The sequence below is a fragment of the Telmatherina bonti genome (genome assembly GCF_933228915.1).
Source record: "Telmatherina bonti genome assembly, chromosome: 2".
NCBI lineage: Eukaryota > Metazoa > Chordata > Actinopteri > Atheriniformes > Telmatherinidae > Telmatherina > Telmatherina bonti.
Window position 1 is genome coordinate 39,497,394 of NC_136620.1, and position 22,481 is coordinate 39,519,874.

General features: G+C 43.5%; 1 protein-coding gene across 1 annotated transcript; it reads right to left on the reverse strand.

Moving 5' to 3' along the window:
* Positions 1–3,363: 3,363 nt before the first annotated feature.
* nup205 (nucleoporin 205) lies at positions 3,364–22,143 on the reverse strand. Its single transcript, XM_079255249.1, has 42 exons — positions 22,022–22,143; positions 20,648–20,790; positions 20,305–20,476; positions 18,919–19,063; positions 18,614–18,773; positions 17,923–18,151; positions 17,648–17,812; positions 15,397–15,572; positions 15,181–15,297; positions 14,970–15,107; positions 13,812–13,962; positions 13,489–13,694; positions 13,222–13,404; positions 12,396–12,446; positions 12,053–12,262; positions 11,726–11,963; positions 11,450–11,639; positions 11,233–11,353; positions 11,020–11,101; positions 10,342–10,506; positions 10,138–10,262; positions 9,898–10,012; positions 9,661–9,810; positions 9,356–9,430; positions 9,106–9,263; positions 8,933–9,013; positions 8,526–8,717; positions 8,235–8,436; positions 8,050–8,148; positions 7,774–7,919; positions 7,470–7,661; positions 7,237–7,358; positions 6,921–7,053; positions 6,642–6,768; positions 6,457–6,530; positions 6,192–6,320; positions 5,879–6,005; positions 5,507–5,679; positions 5,222–5,351; positions 4,873–5,001; positions 4,723–4,799; positions 3,364–3,657 (listed from the first exon to the last, which is right to left on the reverse strand). The coding sequence occupies exons 1-42, from the start codon at positions 22,047–22,049 to the stop codon at positions 3,505–3,507; spliced, it is 5,979 nt and encodes a 1,992-aa protein (XP_079111375.1). The 5' UTR covers positions 22,050–22,143; the 3' UTR covers positions 3,364–3,504.
* Between the last annotated feature and the right edge of the window lie 338 nt (positions 22,144–22,481).

Below are 22,481 nucleotides of genomic sequence, written 5' to 3' on the forward strand. Positions count from 1 at the left end.
ACTACACAAGCTGACCCACCATACTGGAAACGCACAGTGGTTAAAAGACCTCAGAGCAGACCACAGCTCCCTCCCTGAACAAGACCCAGTTACCATCCCGGTGGCAGATATCCAGCACAGACTCTCAGGTATGAAGAACTGGTCAGCACCTGGCCCTGACATGATCCATGCCTTCTGGCTAAAGAGGCTGATTTCACCCCATGAACGCCTGGCAGCACAAATGAACCGACTCCAGAAAGATGGGACTCACCCTGAATGACTGACCAAGGGACGAACTATCCTGATACTGAAAGACCCCCACAAGGGATCAGTCCCATCCAACTACCTGCCAATAACCTGCCTCTTCACGACATGAAAGCTCCTGTCAGGCATCATAGCGGCTAAGGTAAGTGGGCACATAGATCAATACATGGCGAAGACACAGAAAGCCATTGGCAGAGGAACCAGAGGAGCACAACACCAGCTGCTGGTTGACAGAACAGTCGCCTGAGACTGCAAAATCAGACAAACCTGTGCACCGCCTGGATTGACTACCAGAAAGCCTACAACTCAATGCCACACACATGGATCCTGAAATGTCTGACGCTGTACAAGATCAACGGCAGCAGAAGTCCATGTTTATCGCTGAATCTTATTTGATTTTAATAGAAGGTACACCTTTAGACTATAAAGTGCGTAGATTCTGAAACCTATTTTAAGGTCCTATGAGGCTGTGGCAGACCACCATGGAGGCCAACTTCAACGCAATTGCACAAGTCTCCATCAAATGTGGCATATCAAGGAGAAGCCCTGTCTCCGCTGCTGTTCGGTATAGGCCTGAATCCCCTCAGCCAACGAATCAACAACACTGGCTATGGATACCAACTCAGCAATGGGGCCACCATCAGCTACCTCCTGTACATGGATGACATCAAGCTGTACGTGTAAAAGCCCTGATAAGGGAAAAATTTGTTGTAAAACACAGACACCAGCTTTCCTTGGCTCCTGCATCTATTTAACTGAAGCTAGGACATCACATAAGTTGCATACAACATTGGGAACAGGTAACACTACATGCAGTTTTCTTACCAACATTTGCAGATCAAATATTATACAGGAAAGAAAATGGAAATCCTGCAGATGAGTTTGTTGCCAGAATTGTAAGGATTCTCTAACCTTTTGTTACTCCACAACCAACAGTACATGAATTAAACACAAAACACGCTGGAAATTACAGCACAGCAAATTCCATGGTTCTTATCATTATTCCAAGCTGATGTACAGTGAACCAGTTAGCATAGGACACGATTAGCTTAAAGCTAGTTATTTCAACCGGGCATATGGCTAACAGCTGCCACAGAACTTTATTACATTCAAATGTTCAATTTCACGAAACATCAAGACCATATTTAACATTTGCTTAACCCACCTGAGAGCTCAGGTTGCAATTAAAAGGGGCTCTTACCTGATATGGGAAGAATTTGTTATAAAATACACGAACACCAGCTTTCCTTGGCTCCTGCATGTATTTAACTGAAGCTACGAAGAGGTGTGTCTCGTTTAACAGCTCAACAGGCTCAAACTCCTCCTGCTGGCGTCCCCTGGTAACTGTTTTAATTCCCTTCTGTATTAATTCAGAACAATTGAAATTTAGAAACATCTTGTAAATCAAACTTCTAATGAACAGCTGAACTTAAAATGTGGCCTGATAAAGTCATTCAATGTCAAATTGACATGTTAAAAAAAACACAGTCCTTCACATACGCTAAGAGTAAGTGGGACATTGACTCACTGATCCACACCACCAGGATCTGCAGCAGGGACATTGGAATTTCATTCTGACTGGAGGAATGTGGGCAAATGATAACAAAGAGAGGGAAGGTAATCCAGGATAACAGATGTGGAGGAAAGCTACAAGTACCCGGGCATACAACAGGTGAATGGCAACCATGAAAAAGCCACAAAGAAAGCTGCCACATCTAAATATCTGCAACGAGTGAGGCAAGTACTGAGAAGTCAGTTAAATGGCAAGAACAAAATCCAGGCAATTAACAACTATGCCCTGCCAGTGATCCGATACCCTGCTGGGATAACAAGCTGGCCAAAGGAGGAAGCTCAGACCATGGATGTCAAAACAAGGAAGCTGCTCACCATGCATGGAGGGTTTCCACCCCAAGTCCAGTGTCCAGTGACTATACACTAAGCACAAAAAGGGGGCCGGGGATTAGGGAGCATCAAGGCCACTATCCATGATGAAACATCCAAGCTCCACAAATAGGAAGAGAAGAGGGCACCAAGGGATGAAGCACCAAGTGAATGTCTCAGAGAATGGAATCTGGAGGAACAAGAGATGGAAGAACCATCGTGGGAGGAAAAGCCCCTGAATGGGATGTACCACCAGGAGATCACCGAAGTGGCCGATATAAACAAGTCCTATCAATGGCTGGAGAGGGCTGGACTGAAGGACAGCACAGAGGCACTAATCATGGCAGCACAGGAGCAGGCCCTGGGCACCAGAACAATTGAGGCCCAGATCTACCATACCAGGCAAGATCCCAGGTGCAAACTATGCAAAGGAGCCCCTGAAACAATCCAGCACAGCAGAGTGCAAGATACTGACAGGGTGCAAGAATACATGGAGCGCCATAACCAAGTACCCAGCATAGTGTACAGGAATATCTGTGCAGAATATGGACCGGAGACCCCCAAGTCCCAGTGGGAAACTACCCCCAAGGTGGTGGATAATGAGGGCTAAGATCCTCTGGGACTTCCAGATCTAAACAGATAAAACGGTGGTGGCCAACCAACCGGACATAGCGATCATAGATAAGCAGCAGATGAAAGCCGTAGTGATTGATGGATCCATCCCCAATGATGGAAATATCAGGAAAAAGGAGCATGAGAAACTGGAGAAGTACCAAGGCCTCAAGGAAGAACTGGAGAAGGCCTGGAGGGTGAAAGCAACAGTAGTACCCATAGTGATCGGAGCACTGGGGGCCGTGTCCCCCACACTGGAGAAGTGTCTCCTACAGATACTTGGTGAAACATCAGACATCCTCGCCCAGAAAAGTGAAGTCCTAGGAACAGCTAATATACTGCATAGGATCCTCAAGCTCCCAGGACTCTGGTAGAGAACCAGAGCTTGAGAGATGAACTGCCGCCCGCCCTACCCTGGCGAGATGGTATTTTGTGGGGTTTGTTATGTGCTAAATTATAAATAAGACAGTTTCAGAGATTTAGAAAATATTTATTTTCACAAAACAGAAAAATATCATTCAAAAGAATATCAAATTTCACTTAAGTAAAAATATTGTGATTTGCAAAAGAAAAGCTGCTTCACAATATTAGTAAACATAAGTATTCTAATCACATCACAATGGCAAGGACAGGGAGTGCACAGGGATCAGCGGCACTGCAGGGAAGTGAAGCTTTCTGAAATTCAGTCTGTTTTCTGGTGTCAGAGGTTTCAAATCGCTCATAGAGAAATAATGCGGGTCTTGGCCAGTCTTTATTTTCCTGTTTCTTTCAGCCTTTGGACTGTCGGAGCAAACCACGGATCCTGCGGACCAGTGCCTGGATGAAAGTGTAGCGAGAGCGGACCTGGCTGTACAGTGCCTCCACCTCTAGCAGCTTCCTCTGCAGGGCTTCCCCAAATCCTGCAGCCATGTCGCTTTGCAGCTGTAGCCACAAAAACAGGAAATAAGACAAACCGATCAGGAGTTGTGAGAGTAGATTTCCTGCAATATTACGTCAACACATGCTACAATTATTAGCTAATTTTGCTTTGCTTATCTGAGTTTGCATTTAGGTTCCGAGCAAATGCCATAGTTGTGCTGAAGGATGACCAGTTGACCTTTAAGGTCCATGTTGCCTCGGTTGCCCGTACTTGCCGATTTGCTCTCTACAACATCAAGAGAATCAGAGGTACCTGACAGAACACACGACTCAGCTATTGGTTCAGGCTCTGGTCATCTCACGCATCTATTACTGCAGTTCCCTACAGGCAGGTCTGCCTGCATGCTCTATCAAACCTCTGCAGATGGACCAACCCAAACAAGCTCATTTCACTCTTCTGCTAATCACACTTCACTGGCTTCCGGTGGCAGCACGTATCAAATTCAAAGCTTTGCTTCTGGCTTACAAAACAATAACTCAAACGGCTCCAGTCTACCTTCACTCCCTAATCCAGGCCTACACTCCCTCTCGACAGCTACGTCGCACCACTTAAAGACACCTCGTGTTACCACCACTTTGTGGGACTAAATCACCAGCCAGACTCGTTTCCTCTGTTGTGCCACGATGGTGGAATGATCTCCCAAACTCTGTCCGCTCTGCAGAGTCCATCTACTTTTAAGAGCAAGCTGAAGACTCAGCTCTTCAAGGAGAACTTCAACACTTAGTATAGCTGTATTTGTTGGAAAGTTGGAGAACTTAGCCCAGTTCTTTGCAACAAACATGATGGTATTAATTCTTTGTATTTTAACATAGGTGATTATATGTGGGAAGGGAGAAAACAAAAAAATAAAAGCCTGTAGCACTTCATGGAAGGACCTGCGTCCAACTGGACAGTCCACCAGCACCTTCCTACGATGTCCTCTACAGTTTGATTTCGTGCTTGTGTTGTTCTCAGTCAGATCTAAGTCGCTTTGGATAAAAGCGTCTGCTAAATGACTGTAGAATAGAATAGAATAGAATAGAAAACAAGATGTGAATGCAGATAATGGCAGTTCAGTCTTTCCTTACAAGGTCTAGGTCTTGCTGGCTGACTCTGGACAGGCCGAGTCCACGGCTCCCACTGCCCTGTAATCCTCCAAACGAGTCTGAAGAAAATAAACATGTCAATGATGCTCAAATAGTTCAATTTAAAACATTACTGTTACTGAAGCGTTTTACCATCTGTGAGACGGGATCTAAATAAAGAGGCTCCAGGCAACAAGGAGTCTTTGGGGTCAGCGGGTGTACAATGCAACAGGTAGTACTCCAGGTGGCGCCACAACACAAATAAACAGGTCTCAATGACATCTGAGGAAGAGGCGAGTCAAGGCATTTCATTTCATCTACGACGTAGCCGTTCTACCAGCTACTACTGCAGCGCTCATCTCACCAATACAGCAGCAAGCAGAGCAAACACAACCATGAATACAGAGAGAGGACAATTTTTTTTAGTGAATTGAGCTGAAGAGTCAATTATCTAATGTCCTGATCATTTATTAGCCCGATGCCTGACGGGCCCAAAGGATACAGGAGCTCAAGGCAAGGAGTTTGGCTCTGTTGTTGATAAGTTGGACCAGTCGCCTCTTGGCCAACAAGCTCCTCTGCACCGATGAGATTTTCTCCACCCCTCCTGGGCCTGACACCAGGCCTTGGCACAACTACACAGAGGAAGGATGTGGTTAAAAATGAGCACAAAGAACAGTAAAAGAGCATAAAACCATCTTTGATGTCCCTTCTAGATGCAGCATAGCCGTTTCATGTTCACAGGTGAGTTTTTAGACTCGTTTTAACCTGTTTATCTTTTCATTCTTACCTCTTTGAGCTCCTCTGGAGGCAGCTGATCGAGGCTCTGGAGCTTGCCCAGGCTCTGTCTGTGGCTTTGGTGGAATCGGAAGAAATCTGCTGCACTGTTCTTCAGCAGATACAGGACCAGACCCAGACTGGGGATCCGAGAGTAAGCTACTGTTGGCAGCGTGGATGAGAGATCTGAAGAGAAAGAAAAAGCAGGCGTCAACAGAGAAAGACACCAGAGCATCTGAAAACTTTTGGTTTCAAACTGATGCTTTGAGGCAAAGAGACAAAAAGGGCAAGTGCTCCTAAAAAGAAGAAACAAAGACGAGTTTGAAGACTTATCGCAGCCAACGTCCTCTCTCATGTACTTAAGTTTAGACGGAATACGACTGACCAGAGCGTCCTCCGTCTCTGCCAGCAGGCTCGCTGCCCGACGGGCTGAAGAGGCAGATGCTGAACTGGGCCTGCGCCGAGCTCTGTAGCAGGAGGGTTTGGCAGTACTCCATGATGTTGGCACACACCTACAGACAGATAAAACCACAGGTCAGGATGATACAAAACCCTTTCATATTCCAGATTCAAGTATGAACGCTTCAAGACATTTAAGCTGTTTTTGTTCCATATTCTGCCAGGTTATTTGGTTAGGTTGTTTAAAGAGAGACCCAGGCACCAACAGTACACCTTAAAGCACATTTAGCAACTCAAACCTGCTGCATGGCCACTTCCATCTCCTCTCGTCGCTCCGCTGAGTCTCCAGGTGCAGAAATCTCTGCCTGCTTTAACAACCTCTCTCGCTCACTTCCCGCCAGACGGCTCAGCAGAGACAGACACAAACGCTACGAAAATAAACAAACAGAAGACCTTTAACTAACTCCCCACCCTGAAAGCAGATGTTTAATGGTGATATAAATGCAGGAATAATCATGGATAACATAAAAGATATTCCAGTAAAAAGAGAGGAACCTCTCCAACCTGGAATCTGTTGATGTGACCCTGAAACTCCATAAGAGCAGCACTGTTGATCTCTCCACCCATCTCAAGTACACCTGACAGAGAGAGAGAGAGAGAGAGGGGAGAATATAACAACATTCACAGAGACGCTGGAGCATGTGTGGAGAAACATAAAGACTAAGCTTGCTGCTACTTATTTTTCATACCTGGCAGAGCAGTCTTACTGATGATGCCAGTGAGCAAAGAGAGCTCCTGCAGAGCTCCCATGCTGAGCTCCTGACAGCGCAGCAAGGACTGAATGGTGTCTGCATGGACAATCAGCCACTGGAGAACCTTCAGACACAGCAGTCACATTCAAATCATACCACAAAGACAAATACAGTGAAAACAAACACAAAACAACACTCTCATAAAACATCTAAATATTTTGACTCTTCACGGTTAAAATATGATGAAGAAAGGCATCTTAGAGGTATGTTGTTTACCTGTGCTGCCCCCTGTTGGTGATTTATGGAAGTAGACGTAAGTATGACTTGAAGGAGTCTCAAGGTTGGTAGAAGAATCTGCCTGTAGCGATCCAGTGGAGTGGGAATGAAGCCTGAAGGGTCCCTCATCACCCTGTAGTGCACAGAGACATGCACAGATATAAGGGACATTGCAAATGTAAAGAAATAAAGAAAAAACAGCATATGTGGAACAGACAGGAATCAATAAAACGAAAGAAAATTAAAGTAAGAGGATATTAGGACAATATGGAACAAGCCGTACAACCAATACAAAGACCCACTGTCTCTGTCATACCTGTGTGAATCGCTGTCAGGTATCATGTCAAACACCTGACACTCGATCAGCTGTGCTACCAGGCCACAGCGCAACAGCTCTACGGCTCCTTGGCCAGTTTTAGCTACACGAGTCAGAAGAGCCTGCGGGTTCACACAACCAGACATGCACCATGATAATCCTGTCCTCAAACTTCTCTGCTCATTTGGGATTTATGAAACAACAAGTAGAAAAGCCCTCTATGGTTTCCTCACCATCTTGCTCTCATAGATGTAGAGTGGTTTGAGGAGGGGTGGCTGAGGTGTGAGCAAGCTCTGCAGGGCAGCATCATCTTGTTTCAGACTCTCTACTAATGAGCGCAGGTAGCCGCTGTTGCAGACGTACACCAGCCATTGGTTCTGACGGTCTATGGACAGGATACGGTCCAACACCGCCAAAGCCAGCATCTGGCACGGGAGGAAAGAAAAGCACAATTACATTACGTCTTATAATCCATAATGAAAGAGACGAATGAAAAATAAAGGAGGTAAAAATACTGGTTTAGGATCCACATCTCACCCTGCTGATTTCATGGCCGTCACAAGCATCTCTACACACAACATCCATGAGAGCCTTGCCGTAGCTTTCAATGATGGCGAGGTTCTCTCGCTGCAGTTTGGTGAATCCGTCTTCAGGGGCCGTGAGACGCTCCCACATCACTTTCCCTGTTGTAAGAGATTCTCTCAGATAATCTAGCCACATAAATGCTTTTCCTTTCTGGGGAAACAGCAGCAATGGTCAAATAATAAGGTCCTCAGTACAAATATGGGACATCTGTGTCTTTCAGTGTTTTACCTGTCTGTAGGGTCTCTGGCTCTTCAGGTTTCTGGGCAATTTGCAGGTAGTACAGCAGGGAGCCATACAGGTGTGCACGCAGACGCTGGTATCCGCCTCCTAAACGTGTTAAAAACACAGGAAATTTTCCTGTTAGGTGAGGAATATGGATTTATGCGTCACATGTTATTGAAATCATCACCAACCAGTGCAAAGGATGAAGTCAAGCAGCTTGCGGAGGATCAGGTGAAGGGCTGAGTTGGCAATGGAGGCAAAGCCTGAAGACGCTTCAGATCCCGCCCCCTGCTGCTGCTCGGAGAGCACCGATTGGCTGAGGTGGGCAGTCAGAGTGAAGACTGCACCAGCAACTATGGGCATCAACTCTCCCGCTGCGTCATCTGACAGTACCTAGATCATGCAAACGGCCACATCAATACCAACACAGAGGAATATTCTGGAAGTGCATCTTAATGGTTTTTCATTTAAAAACATCCGACCTTATCATGTAGGTCTAAAAGCAGGTCTCTGATGATGAGCTGCCTGTCGTCAGCAGGTATGAGATCAACTGGGCATGCGGTCAGCAGCGTCTCCACCAGGCTCCTCCAGGACTGCAGCGCATGTCGCTTCGCGTTCAAACTCCGTCGCACTCGGTTACGTTCCACCACCTGCTGCAGCATGGAGTTCACCTCCTGCGATAATTTTACCCGGGAGTGAAAAGGACATTTAAAAAAACATTTCTGTCCAACTTTTCTCACTAAATGAACTTCCAGTGTTAGTGAGAGGAAATGAATGGATTGATTTAACATCTGCATGACGGTTTCCGTCTGAACATTTCTGACCAAACACATGAAAACATCCAGTAACTGTACATGCTCAGCAGGTCCTCTGGTTGCACTTCACTCACTTCCATTAAGAGGGGTCTCTGTCCAATCGCTGCCATTCCCTGCAGAGCATTCACCTCAGCAACCAGCACTCGATGAAGCAACTGTGGGGAAAAAAACAGTAATTCTATTAAAAAAAAGTGATAAATCTGGAGCACAACGAGTAAAACTTTACGTTTTCCACCTGGAAACCCACCTTAATGTTGCACACGGTGTGCCCTTGCTCGTTGACATGTTCACAGTTGGAGATCACCTGCTCGATCTGCGTTCGCTCAAAGAAATCCAGATGCAGCAGCTCAGGCATATCCTGGCTGAAGTCGATGGCGTCAAGCACGCTCAGCAACTTTCTGCGCACTGAAGGCAAAAAGTCAAGAATAACAACATATTATGTGTTTAACAGGCATTCTGTGTTGGATGCTCTCCCCTAAATGTGAAGTAATACAAACCTTTAGAGACCGTGTCAAAGTGCAGGAAACCACTGACTGATCTGGTCTCTTCTTCCATGCCTGATTCTCCATCAGCTAAATGGGGAAGAAGAGGGTTAGCATGCATCCATGCACTCTGCACACTGTGCAGTTGTAAACATTCTTATAGTTTGCAGCTGCAATAAATCATCTTGCAGTTCTGGAACATTTAAAGGTTTAAAATATCCTTTAAGTTTCTGTTAAACATGACATTCAGGCTTAACTGTGATTTAAAAGAATTTAAAATGTACAAAGTTTGGAAAGGCTGAACTTTGACAACATCATACCTGCATGCTGAGCATGAGGCTGGTCATTCAGCAGGAGGCTGACTAGGCGCTGTGTATGCGAGCGCTGGCGGTTTAATGAAGTCACTCTCAACTCGATTGCAGCAGTTTTCATGAGCCAAGACATCTGGGAGAGGGCAGCAATCTGGTTACCTGAGGAAACCACAAAGAAAATATCATTAGAAGAAAAATGCAAACTACTGTGCTTGTCTTTGCTGCCAACCTTGGAACTAAACTCACCCGGTAGGATGAAGGGCAAGTGCTGCAAATGGGAGAACAGGAAGTCCTGGCTGGTTCTTAAATAGCGCATGGTGGGTCCAGATGTGTCCGGGCAGGCACACAGCTGGTAAATCACCTGAGAAGAAGAAAAAGTGCCAGACAGACACACACACAGTGAAGCATTGACATTATAATCCTGCTACTGCGCTTCATCTCTCGCTGTATGCATTTCCAGGTCGAAGCATCTCATTTCAACGTTACCTGGTAGCAGAGCTCAGCCAGGTGAGGGGCCTGCTGTGTGAGAACAGGCCCTGATCTCTTCTCAGTTCCTCTCTGCAGCAGACTCAGGATGGCATGCAGGCAGCTACGTGGACATCCCAACACACCTGTAGTGGGACAGAACTGTCGTTAAGACACAACTCTAAGGTGATCCAAGCATGATAAGTAACATGTAAACCAACTAACCTGGGTCCTGCAGGTTGGTTGAAGACACAGGCTTCTTGATTTCATAGCCCAAAAGGTAAAGGGCCAAATTGGGAGTCTTCAGCTCCAAGGAGGTGATGAGTAGGTTCAAGATGTGGATCTGGGTTTCATGGCGGATTTGAGACACTTTCTTTTGTGGATCCAGTTCTGAAGTTTTCACAAGTTTGTTTTAAATGAACAAAGTCAGACAAGCTGATCTTCCACGGCGTTAAAATGAAAGTGAGTGAAGGAAGCCGTTAGGGTTTAGGATGCTGTATCACAGTGTTTTTCAACCACTGTGCCGTGGCACACTAGTGTACTGTGAGAGATTATCAGGTGTGCCCTGAGAAATTACCCAATTTCACCTAATTGGTCTAAAAAGCAGCTCTGTGTTCATCCAAACAGGTTCCAGTGAAAGATAATACAATTCCAACTTCTTGTGTTTATCTGATTTCTATTTAAAAGGTTTTTACAAGATGGACTTTATATTAATAATATGGACTTTAAAAAAAACATTTTGGTTTGTGGTGTGCCTTGTGATTTTTCTGAGAGAAAAAGAGTGCCTTGGCTCAAAAAAAGGTTGAAAAACACTGCTGTAACAAAGTCAGACAAGCTGATCTTCCACGGCGTTAAAATGAAACTGTGTGAAGGAAGCCGTTAGGGTTTAACAAAGTGTCTCACCATCTCCTGTCTCTGGTCCTTCTTCTGCCTCTTCATTATCCAGACACTCCACAAAGCCGGCCATTAGCTTATCACTCACAGCCTGAAAGACAGAAATGTATTCACGCTTCTAACACAACATACAGTTTATAAATAGATTAAGTTTAAAAATAAATACATAAAAGTTATAATGTTGTGTTAGAAATACTTCCAACTTGTTTGACTGGTACGAACCTGGTCATGTGTGAAATCTCCCACCAGCCGGATCTGTATGTTGGGGTAGTTAGCAATGCGGCGTAAAATCTTTGCACTTTGAAAAGCAGCTTCTGGGTTTGAGCTGCTGTGGTAAAGATACCTGCCGGAGACACACCGAGTCCGTCAGTCAGACGCCGGAGACGAAACCTTCCCACCACGACTCAAACAAATCCAGCTCAATAAAACCAGGACTTACCTGGCAATGTTGACGATGTGATCTGCTCTGCGGGTTTGAGGACTGACCCCCTGCAGGAGCTGCTCCAGAGGAGACACCAGCAGGGAGGCCTGGCTCTCCCTGAGGAGGTCCATGAACACCACCTCCTTCTGCAGAGCCAAGTCCAGAAGGCAGAGGCAGTGCAACACCGCAGACTCCAAATGCTTCTTGCCTGTTCGGAGACCAGTGATGTGTTGTTAGAACTGTACACACAATCCATCTGCATCACTCTGACAGCAGCAGCATGTGTCAGCTCACCAGGGAAGGGCGCGTAAGTATCCAGCTGGCGCACGCCCTCCTCCAGCAGGCTGAGGCAGAGCGCCAGCATGGGAGAGTCATTAAGCAGGTGGAACATGATGCTGTGGCCGGGGGGCTTGTAGGCTGGGACCTGCTCACCCTGCAGCTCCATCATCTCCTGGATAAAGTCTGATGGCTGGGGTTCGTAGTCCCGCAGCAGCTTGTGAAACACCTCCAGCACGGAGTCAGCTACCTCCCACTGAGACACGGCAAAAACGTTTAAAGGAAAACAAACAGATGTGTAATGAAGCTTTATGCAAACACTTTGACCCCGGTGGAGAAGTTCACCTTTTCAGCTGGACGGCGATATGCTCTCGTGGGGAAAGGAAGGAAAATACAGTCGCGCAGGAAGTTCAGGTAGGGCTGGAAGCCCGGTACGCGAAGCCCCGCACCCAGATTTACAGGCAGGCTGCTCTCAACCAAAATGCTGATCAGATGGCAGAAACCTCGCGTCAGCGGGTACTCCTCGCAGCTCGACTCAATCTCATTCAGCTCGACCTGAGGGCCGAAACACACGTCTGTCAGGTCAGTCGGGAGACTGAAGTCAGTACACACAGTTTATATAATTCACATGAATAAAAACAGAAATAATCTGTCATGTAGTTCAGCAAAAATCAGGCGAAAGATTTACCTCGATTCCTGCTGCTTGCCTCTGTCCTGGAGCTCGAACGGTCTGGAGGATCTGCAGTTAAAAGAAAGGTCAAGTCATTTACAATATAAATATATTTTATTAGTTTTTGTGCAGATAGATTTGACGTTAACTTTGTGATTCTGAATCTGGACTCAGACTTTTTTATTTAAACAAACAAAGTTTAGAAAGATTACTTGACTAAAACATTTGCATCCTAACTGCATCAGTAATAAACATTTATGTTATAGACATGCAACATTTACAAAAAACAATCTCCTTAAAGTCACTACTAAGGCCCTATACTTTCCGCGATCACGGACTCAGCTAATTAAAACGGAATATATTTTTTAACGCAGAACATCACGGAAGTTTATTTAATTTGACTGCAAAACTGGTATTGTGTGGAGAAGGAATGTTTGTCTGGAGAAAACTGCATGGTGGCAAAGAAATCTGGTGGCACAACAAGCCGCTTCCACTGATTAAATTCATTTTTCCAGAATGTACTGTATGGAGTACATGTCTATCGCCTCAATAAATTTATAGTACATTTTTATTTAATTTGTGTACATTATGGTTATTTAAATAAAAAATAATGTTTTTGAAAGTAAAAGAGGAGTAAGAAGTAAAAAAAAAAGAAGGAAAAAAAAGAAAGAAAAGGGGATTCCCAAAAAATAATGAAAAAAATGGAATCCCCAAAAATTAAAAAGGAAAAAACAGAACTTAGGGGGAAAAAAAAATAGAATTTGGGAAAAAATAAAACAGATTTTATAGGGCCGGATTTTATTCCCCACTTTACCTGCAAGCATTAATACAGTTTATTCTCTACCTGTGTGTATTCCAGCGACTGCCAGAGCGAAGCAGCAACCTCCGGAGACTTCCCGAACGCTGCCAGGCAATGCAGGAGCTCAGCCTTTAGGATGGGTGGAACGCTGCACTGCATCAACCCCAACATCACTACAACTGGGGTCCACTGAGGATGCTCACACAAGGCCAGTCGGGCATTTTCACTCTAGAGGGGAAATAAAAACCCTTTGCGTTACTTTGTGTTGTTATGAAGCACAACAAACACATCATCTGATGTGTTTTAGCGTACCCATGTAATGATGGTGGTGAGTAACTGCAGAAAGGAGGTTAACCCCTCCAGCTCCCGTTGGGTGATGCCCCTGTGTGGAGGGTGGCGGTACTGCGCTGCATCTGGATTTGGAAGGTCTCTGCGCAGGTTCTCGTGGTAGAGCATGAGGGAGTGAAAGAAATGTTCCCATGACACCGGACTGCCCGACACTCCCTGGATGTTGTCACCTGCACGTGTACAAGATGTTAGCTGTCATTCATCCACATGTGTTTAAGTATAAAAGCCATTCCTCGGTCTTCTCCTCCATATGAAAGTTATTTTTTAGGGCAGAAATCTGAGCTTACTATGTGTTGCTCCATTTGTTTTAAGCAGACTGAAGCAGTAGTGAGCACACTGCGGACCATTGGCGAGGCCTTTTAGCATGCGGAGATAAGGAATGTAGAGAGTGGAGGGCAGGAGGTCTCCCATCTGACGCACAAACTTTGACAGAACCACCTGCAGCAAAACACCATAAAAACAGCTTCAACACAAAGACGCAACAGAAGTTGCATACGACTACTTCTTAACAGGGCTGCTCGATTATGACAAAAATATAATCACGATTATTTTGACTGAAACTGAAATCTCAATTATCTAACACAGTTCTCCAGTATTTTTAAACAACGCTGCGCATCGTGGTGTTCTAGACTCCGTGTCGGGCATTATAACCGTCTAATGCACGTTTCCGAGTTGTTTAATCCGCTTTTACCGCTTATATAGGAACTATTTTACGTTGGCCTGGATGTACGTTTTATGCCAAACAACCGCTGTCAGGCTGCAGCGCGTTTCTCTCATCCACCTGTTAAAAGACGGCTGATCTGAACCAGCTGGTTAACGCGTTGCTATGGTAACGCCCCGTAACGGAGGGATATTACAGTGTTTAACTCGCCGAACTATGTATAGGAAAATAATGCAGCCACTTGTCACTGACAACGGTATAAACTATGTTTAGGTGAACTTCCACAACCTACTGCAGTTATTCTACATTGACCTGCAGCCGGAGCCGACTGAGACTGGCCGCCTGGGAGTGCTTTAGGACGGGAGAGGCTCCCGCTGCTCCTTCCTTACAGTAACTGCAGAACAATATGTGCCTTCAAGTCAGTCGCCAAAACACCAGAAAAGTCTCTAATAACTCCAGTAAAAGTTGCTAGATTTGTCGCTAGTCGCTTTTAACAAAAAAAGTCTCCAGATTTAGCGAGAAAGTCTCCAAGTTGGCAACAGTGTCTGAATGAAAGCAAAGCGGCTGTGGGAGGAGTTTACAGCACAGCGCTGCAACGCCAGAGACGCTCGATTAGCAGCTGAAGACAGCAGGAGAGGAAACTGCAGAGAGAAAAATAATCACACCCTTTTACTTTTATCATCGTTGAAAACCCAGATCGTACTGAGATTAAAATCTGATTAATCGCCCAGACCTACTTCTTAAGGTCGGAAAAATCAAACTATCTGGCAGAAACTCGACTTACTTGTTTATGAGGAGGTCTCTGCAGGGCCATTCCCAGGTAGGATCCTTGCAAAGAGGTGTGTTGGAGAGACTCTGTGGGACACCAGAACTCCAGACCCAGCTCCAACCCAAATGGATCTTTACTGTAAAATTCTCCAATCTAAAACACAAAGCGGTGTTCCAACATCCAGATCACACCAAATTCAGCTGATATGCATGTCGAAGAGACTGACCAGTATCATGAGATGATCCAAGTCCTTCCTCAATGATGACGGAAGCTCACTGTCCATCTGTAGGGACATGTGCACCAGACGGGCGTCTTCATCGGCACGGTTACGCAGCTGCTTCACCTGCAGTAAAAAAAAAAAACAGCAGCATTTTAGCACAACCTGCACGAGTTCACACCGCTACATTTACATGTATTTCTGAAAGTAGGACACAGATCTAACCTTCATCGGCATGAGTGCTAGGAAGTCTGTGATCAGCGAATGGATGCGGCGGATGTAAAACTCTTCCTGGGCAAAACTCTCGCATCCCAACATTCCCTCTTTCATGAACAAGAAGACATCTCCTAGTAGAGCTTGGTCTGCCAGGGCCTCATCAGTCTCAGTGAACTCAACAAGCGCTGCAGAATTCACACAGAGTTTTATGTAAATGAGTACAGTCCCTTCAATGAGTGCAGTGAACACATAACATATACTTCCAGCTTGCAACACATCTATGTATGTATCATGGCGCCCGTGTGTTCTCAGCATACGTAGGGCAAGTAGGCAGCATGCGTTGAAGCGAGGCAGTGTGTGACAGGCGTGAAGCAGAGTAGGGATGGGATTTATTGTGTATGCAGTACAGGTGCTCATGCGAACAAGAGCATGAACACAAGAGATAAAACAGAAGATAGTTTTGCAGAGCGCCTCTCGGATCTTGTTTGCAACTACCGGCATGTTTCTAACGGTTCCTCCCTGTTGAACAGTGACAAACACTTGCGCCTGACGTAAGGCAACAGATTGGTAAACTGTTGCTTATGTAAATTAGGGCTGCAGGTAATTATTTTAATAGTTGACTAATCTGTAAATAATTTTTTTTGATTAGTCACGGTTAAGACTGTGACGATACGCTTTTGTCCCGATTCGATTCAATTCCAATATTTTTGGGTGCCAATTCAATTTAAATAGCAATTCTCAAAATTCTTCAATATTGCTGATATTTGTAGATTAAAAACAAAATAAATGTATAAAACTTTTTTTTTTGCTCGGCATTTTTCTTGATTTCAATGAGGAAAAAAACAACACAGGAGCCAGGCCATCATTCTCTGCTTAAATGCCCAAAAAGACAAGTAAAAAGATACGGTAATAAAAATGACAAAAAATTATAATGGATTTTTTTTTTTTTTTTTTTTTTAAATCCATTTATTAACAAAATAAATCGATTTTAAAATTGTGAAGCAAAAAAATCCCGATTTTCGATTAGATTTTCCGACCCCTAGTCCCGATTATTTCTGTCCCGCCCACCATCTGTGCTTCCACCTGACGCAGCTCTTTTTACTGGTTCCAGTATGTTTTACCCCACTCTCTTCATCTGCATATGAATGTCTCCCTGATTCCCAGTCAGTCCCAACATAATGTCCTTTAGGAAGTTAAAAGAAGGACTCCTGAAACAGCTGAATATTAAATTTAAGTTTAACAGCTTACTGCTAATTTATTCTGAAACATCCAAACTTAGCTATAGTGTCATATCCAAGCTGTGCAGAATTTGCCTCATAAGAAAAACAAAACAAATAAAATATTTTAACATCTTAATTTTTGTAGAATTGCATTGAAATGATTATTTACATCTGGAAAAAACCTGTTTTGTAGGTAAACAAGGACCAGAATCCTTTAAAACATTCCTGGATCCAAACGTTGATCCAGATCACCACAAAAATTAAATCACTTCTTTCTTTTCAACGGCTCCTGAAAATTACATGAAAATCTCTCCATAACTTTCTGAGTTATCTTGAACACAAACAGATAAACGGCGGTAAAAACAGAAGCTCTTTGGCAGCGGTAACAACAGCACATCGCTACTCGCTAATGCTAACTTTGCCATCTGGAACGCTGGAAACCACGACTCCGGGGTGCTTTCCTTCCAGATGCTCATGCATGACCGTCGTGTTGCCGTGGTACGCTGACTCTGCGTGGCAGACGACACATTTCTCCTGTTTGACACTTTGTTTAGCCTGAAATATCCCCAAACTTTGAAAATAGGTTGCGCCCCGTCAGTTTCTTCTTCGTTGTTTAAACAAAGACGCTGCATAAAATGACAATATTGCCCCCAGCACTTCCTGTGCTGCTGAGCATCATTTGCTTGGTGTTTAGAGTTCTTCGACTCTGTGAAAAGCCGTGGTTGGTATATGGCGTTAAGTTGCCTGGAGCAGCTTTTTATTAGCAAAGCCGTTACGGTGTTTATAACACGACGCGTCGACAATAACATTTTACCTAGATGAATTTTCATTGACTTTGTCGACAAATCGTTGCAGCCTCAATGTAAATGTCACGGAAATCCGTGACTGGTGGATTGGTCTTTTCATTAGTTCAGGCCTTGTGCTCCTTATCGCCCCCTAGCGGTGACCCCCAGAACAGAACATTTTGGAGCAGCAACATAGCTAAATATTGCTGTGTACACAACGCTTACACATCTAAGTATATCCCAACCCTTATTCACCTGAGCCCTGTGGCAGCTGGGAAAGGACCCTAAGAGACAGAGCCCACGCCAGCCGACAAACAGCCTGCAGCCCTGGAAGCTTCCATGGTTGAACATCCGTCAGACGACTGTGCACGGCAGACACATACTGCCTTTCTGTCAGCAATGGAAGAGCCTGGAGAAGATCTACATGCAACACACAGATTATCACTTGAAAAAAAAACTGCATTCAGAATTACAAAAGATGTTTTTCCAGGATACAAACAGCAACTGTCCCAAAGCCAAAGTATTCTCACCCTCTCTGTCTTCAGTTCCCTGCTCTACGAAGCTGACATCCAAGCAGTAAAGCAGCGACATAACCAGAGCAATGTTCACGCTATCCAGTGAGCCGTCAGCCTGAGCCGTCACCGTCTCCAGATGACCAATGAGAGCCAAGGTGTCGTCTTTGGTCAAGGGGGATTGGCAGGTCCATGAAAACAGGCTGTCTGCCAGAGCCTGCCGGCACTCTCTGATGAGGTCAGAAACCTGAAAATTAAAAATAAAATAAAATGAAATGAAAAATACTTTAACAATCCCCAAAGGGAAATTCAATAATAATAAATATTGAAAATAAAATTTAAAAAAAATAAAAATAACTGAATGATTTAAAAAAGAATTTATTTAAAATATTTTTGTCATATATATATATATATATATATATATATATATATATATATATATATATATATATATGTATGTATGTATGTATGTATGTATGTATGTATGTATGTGTATATATATATATATATATATTATAAATATTTTTATAATTAAATAATTTTAAAAAATTATTTAATTATACTGTTGACATTGATTTCTCTGTGATTAAGTAAAATCTTTTAAAGTCAGCGACAACAATGTTAGTGAAGTTGTTAAAAAAAAAAAAAGTACATGTATTTGGGGCCAAAATTAATGTTTCTGATTAGTAAAAGAGAAATCCAACCCAACCTCTTTCCTGTGCTTTTCATTGCCCAGGCCACGCTCTTTCTGCAGCCGCTCGAACTCTCGTGTTACACTTATTTCTGAGACCAGGGTGAGGATGCGTTTGGTCAGCCCCTGGCTCATTAATTCATCCGTAAAACGTGTTGTCAAAGCCACCAGCTCTCCACTGAGTCAGAAAACAACAGACACTTAATTTCTTCAGATTATTTTAACAAGAGTTAAGATGAATGGACTGTACAAGTTCATCATGGACCAGCGCCCAGGAGGAAATTTAAAACACCTTTCAGTGTCTCAGTATGCTAAACCAGTACCTTAGATCCAGTGTGAAGGTCTTGCCATGGCGTGACTGGATGAGTGTGCGCAGAGAGTTGGCCACACAAAGCTTTCCATCCCAGTAGAGTAGCACGGCCACCAGACCTCGTGTCAGGCCTGGAAAATGGGGCTGCTGTTGTTCCCCTGGTGGAAAAAAAAACATCCGTCTTCAGAGTTTCTCAGGTACGGCTTAAAGTGGAAATGACTTCGCGACTGAACGCCAAACAAGTCTGTTGAAGGAGCTAAGTCTAAACTAAGCTACTGAGATAGCTTGGCCCGAAAGTTGGTTTGACGCGCCGCTTCACCGTTGATTCAACTCAGATCGCTTGATTTCAGATTCATCAATCTTTATTCCCTTTGCAATAATTTTGTGGCATGTACACGTCTATTTGCGCCCTGTGGTAAAAAACCCTTTGCCCTTCTGGGCCAAACATCTATCCAACCAGTGACGCGTTCCCCCTATATGCGACACCTGCCCAGGTAACAATACAGCGCCCTCTAACAGCACCAATGAGAACGCAGTTAAACAAATTGGCTCCTATACCTGTTTTGTCCAAATTGTGAATGTGATTAAGAATAAACAAAGAAACTACATGAAAAATGAAAACTACTGTATTTCTGACACGAAAAGCAAAATGAACAGTTCTGAAGCCGACGTGTCAAGTCTTTCCAATCGATGTGTTGTGACATCAGCATGACATCACCAATAATGAAGTGTTTTTTATTTTCTTATATTATTAACATTGTGCGTGGTTTAGTGGAATTTATAGTTCAACAGGTAGATGAGACAATGAGTCGGGAGGAAGACGTTTGGATCGAACCAAAGTTGATATGGTACCTCTTATACCAGCTGGTCTAAATACCACACTACGCCTACTGGAGCATTCAGCAACAACAAAACTAGTAATTTTCCTCCTATTTCCGTCTGTTTGCTCCTGAAGCAGCATTTCTGAGGATTTAGTAATTGTGCTGCTCTGGTCTGTTGGTGAACACTGCAATAGAAACAGCTGTTAAACTTTCCTGCTTATGCCTCCAAACTCCAAGACAAGTTGATTCCTCCTGGCAGAAGCAGCAGGTAGCGTGGGGTTAGCTCCCGACACTTTACCCAGTGAAGTTTCTCACAGCTAACTTTTAACGTTCTTACGTCCCCGCTCTGACTCATATGCATCAAACCAGCTGCCGTACATCATGTTCTTTCCCTCTCTTCCTCAACCTTAAAGGGGCCATGTTCTGTTCTTTTAACACAGCGCTATAAACCTCATCATGTCACTGCACAATATGGCATAACTCTTACAAACAGTCAACCTTTTTAAAATAAGGCAGTCAATTTTATGCATTGTTTTGATTAATCGATTTCAGCACGTCCCCACAAATCTTCACTTTACCTGCCAAGAGAAGCTCCAAGGCCGCCAACTCCCCAATGTCAAACAGATCGCTGAGGATGAAGGCCTCCGTCAGAAGCTGTTCTGGAAGGAGCCTTGAACCCTGCTGACCTTGGATGGCGATGCCCTCTGTGCTGGCTTTGCGCACCTTCTCTCTCTGCTCTGCACTCTTTGGCTAAAAATTATTAATGAAAAACATGTTTTGACATTTGAATCTAATGTCTTATCTATCAATATATCATCAGGCAACAGGGAATTCAGATTAAAGAATACAGGAAGAAAGTTCTTAATTTCACATTTGAGATGAATACTGATGAACAGCCATGCTGTCTGATTGTTATCTCACCGGGTTTTCAAAGAGCGAGAGAAAGTGTGGTTTGTATTTCTTTAATTGTAGATCCAGGAGGTGTATGCTTTCCTGCTGTCTCCTCAATACAGCACCCTCTACTGTCTCCCAAAGCTCCTTCAGTGGCCCCCACAGACTGGCTCCTGAACAAGTAAAATGGGCTTTTAAAGGTCTTTAGTTCATCAAAAAGGCAAACACACAACATATAAAACAAAATGTTACCAATAACAACAAATACAGTTATAAGTTTGGTTTAATTACAGATATTTGTCTGTTGTTTCATGGGTTACTGAGCTAAAGACAAGTCTAACAAAGAAAGTAGCAATGTTGAAGATGTGGCTTTCCAGTGCAGACAGATTGCCAGTGTCACTCATTAACTGTCTGATTGCCTAATTCTTAGGGGTGGGGAAATCGAACCGAAAAATCAGTTATCTGGATTTTTTTGCCTCACAATTTTAAAATCGATTTTTTTTTTTTTTTTTTTTTTTTTTTGTTAAAAAAAATAAATAATAAAAAAAATCTTTTTTTTTTTTTTCTCAAATAAATAAAAATAATCCACTATAATTTTTTGGTCATTTTTATTAATCTTTTTACTTGTCTTTTTGGGCATTATAGCAGCAGAATGATGGCCTGGCTCCTGTGTTGTTTTTTCCTCATTGAAATCAAGATGACTAGGCGATTAGCAGCTGGGTAGTTGATTAAGTTTCGGATTGCTTGCACAACCTTTCTATGTATTTACTGGCTATTATATCAGTGCTTTCTTTTACAGTCTACAGTGACAACACTAGAAAGTTGACCAACATGGGTACAACTGCACCCATATTTTGCCCAGATAAGGGGGCTTGGTACGTTTCAAACTAGTATTAGACTATGCCTTTAACAGTACACGAACATTTTTAGTAAAGAATCCACTACTACTGTAGATGTTTACAAGCATGTTGTATTAGTTTCACTTTTATTTGCCAACAAGTTAATGCGTCAACTATCTCATCTGACAGGTTAAATAGTGAAAAGAAAAGGGAAAAACGAAAGAGGCTTAAGTTTCACTGTGTGATGGATGGGAAAATGTGTCTGTTAACTCATTTATATGCAATGGCAAGGCTAGGCTAAGCAGCATTTATTTGCAATGGCTATGCTATGCTTGGCTAGGCTAGGCAGCGTTTATTTGCAATGGCAATGCTAGGCTAGGCTAGGCTAAGGTAGCCGACACCCCATGCCCGAATTTGAATAAGCAAATCCCATTTAGTTTACACATATAACATCAAAAAAGCACCATTTTATTGTGACATATTCGTGCTTAAATATGTATAAAAACGTGCCATTAACAGAGAGAAATAAACCCAATTACGTGATTACATTGAACATTTATCGTACCTGAATTTACCGCCATCTGCGCCGCCATGATACTCCCAGAACGTTTGGACAGCGGCTTCCGTGTCCGTGCCGGTGTGAAATTTAAATTGTATGAGCATTCTGCACTTTTCTCGTTTCTTCTATAAAGCATAAACTAATAATATAAATGTATGTTTGGTAATAATTAATATTGGTAACGTTAGCATTTCTATATTTTCAAATAATGTTTTCAGGCAAGGTCTTCGGACCGTTAGAGACATCATGGGGCCTTGCCGCTACTCCTGACGGGAATTGTAGTTTATCAGCATACCATGTAAATCTACGAGATTAACGCTAAATAGAATAGGTGGTGATAAAATTAAAATTAAACTAACTCATAAAAGAAGCCAAAAATAATAATAATTTGCTCTGTTGTCTCCGTTTTAAATTATTCTTGTGCCGCACTGAAATGTTAACCAACTACACATGGCACTAAACATTT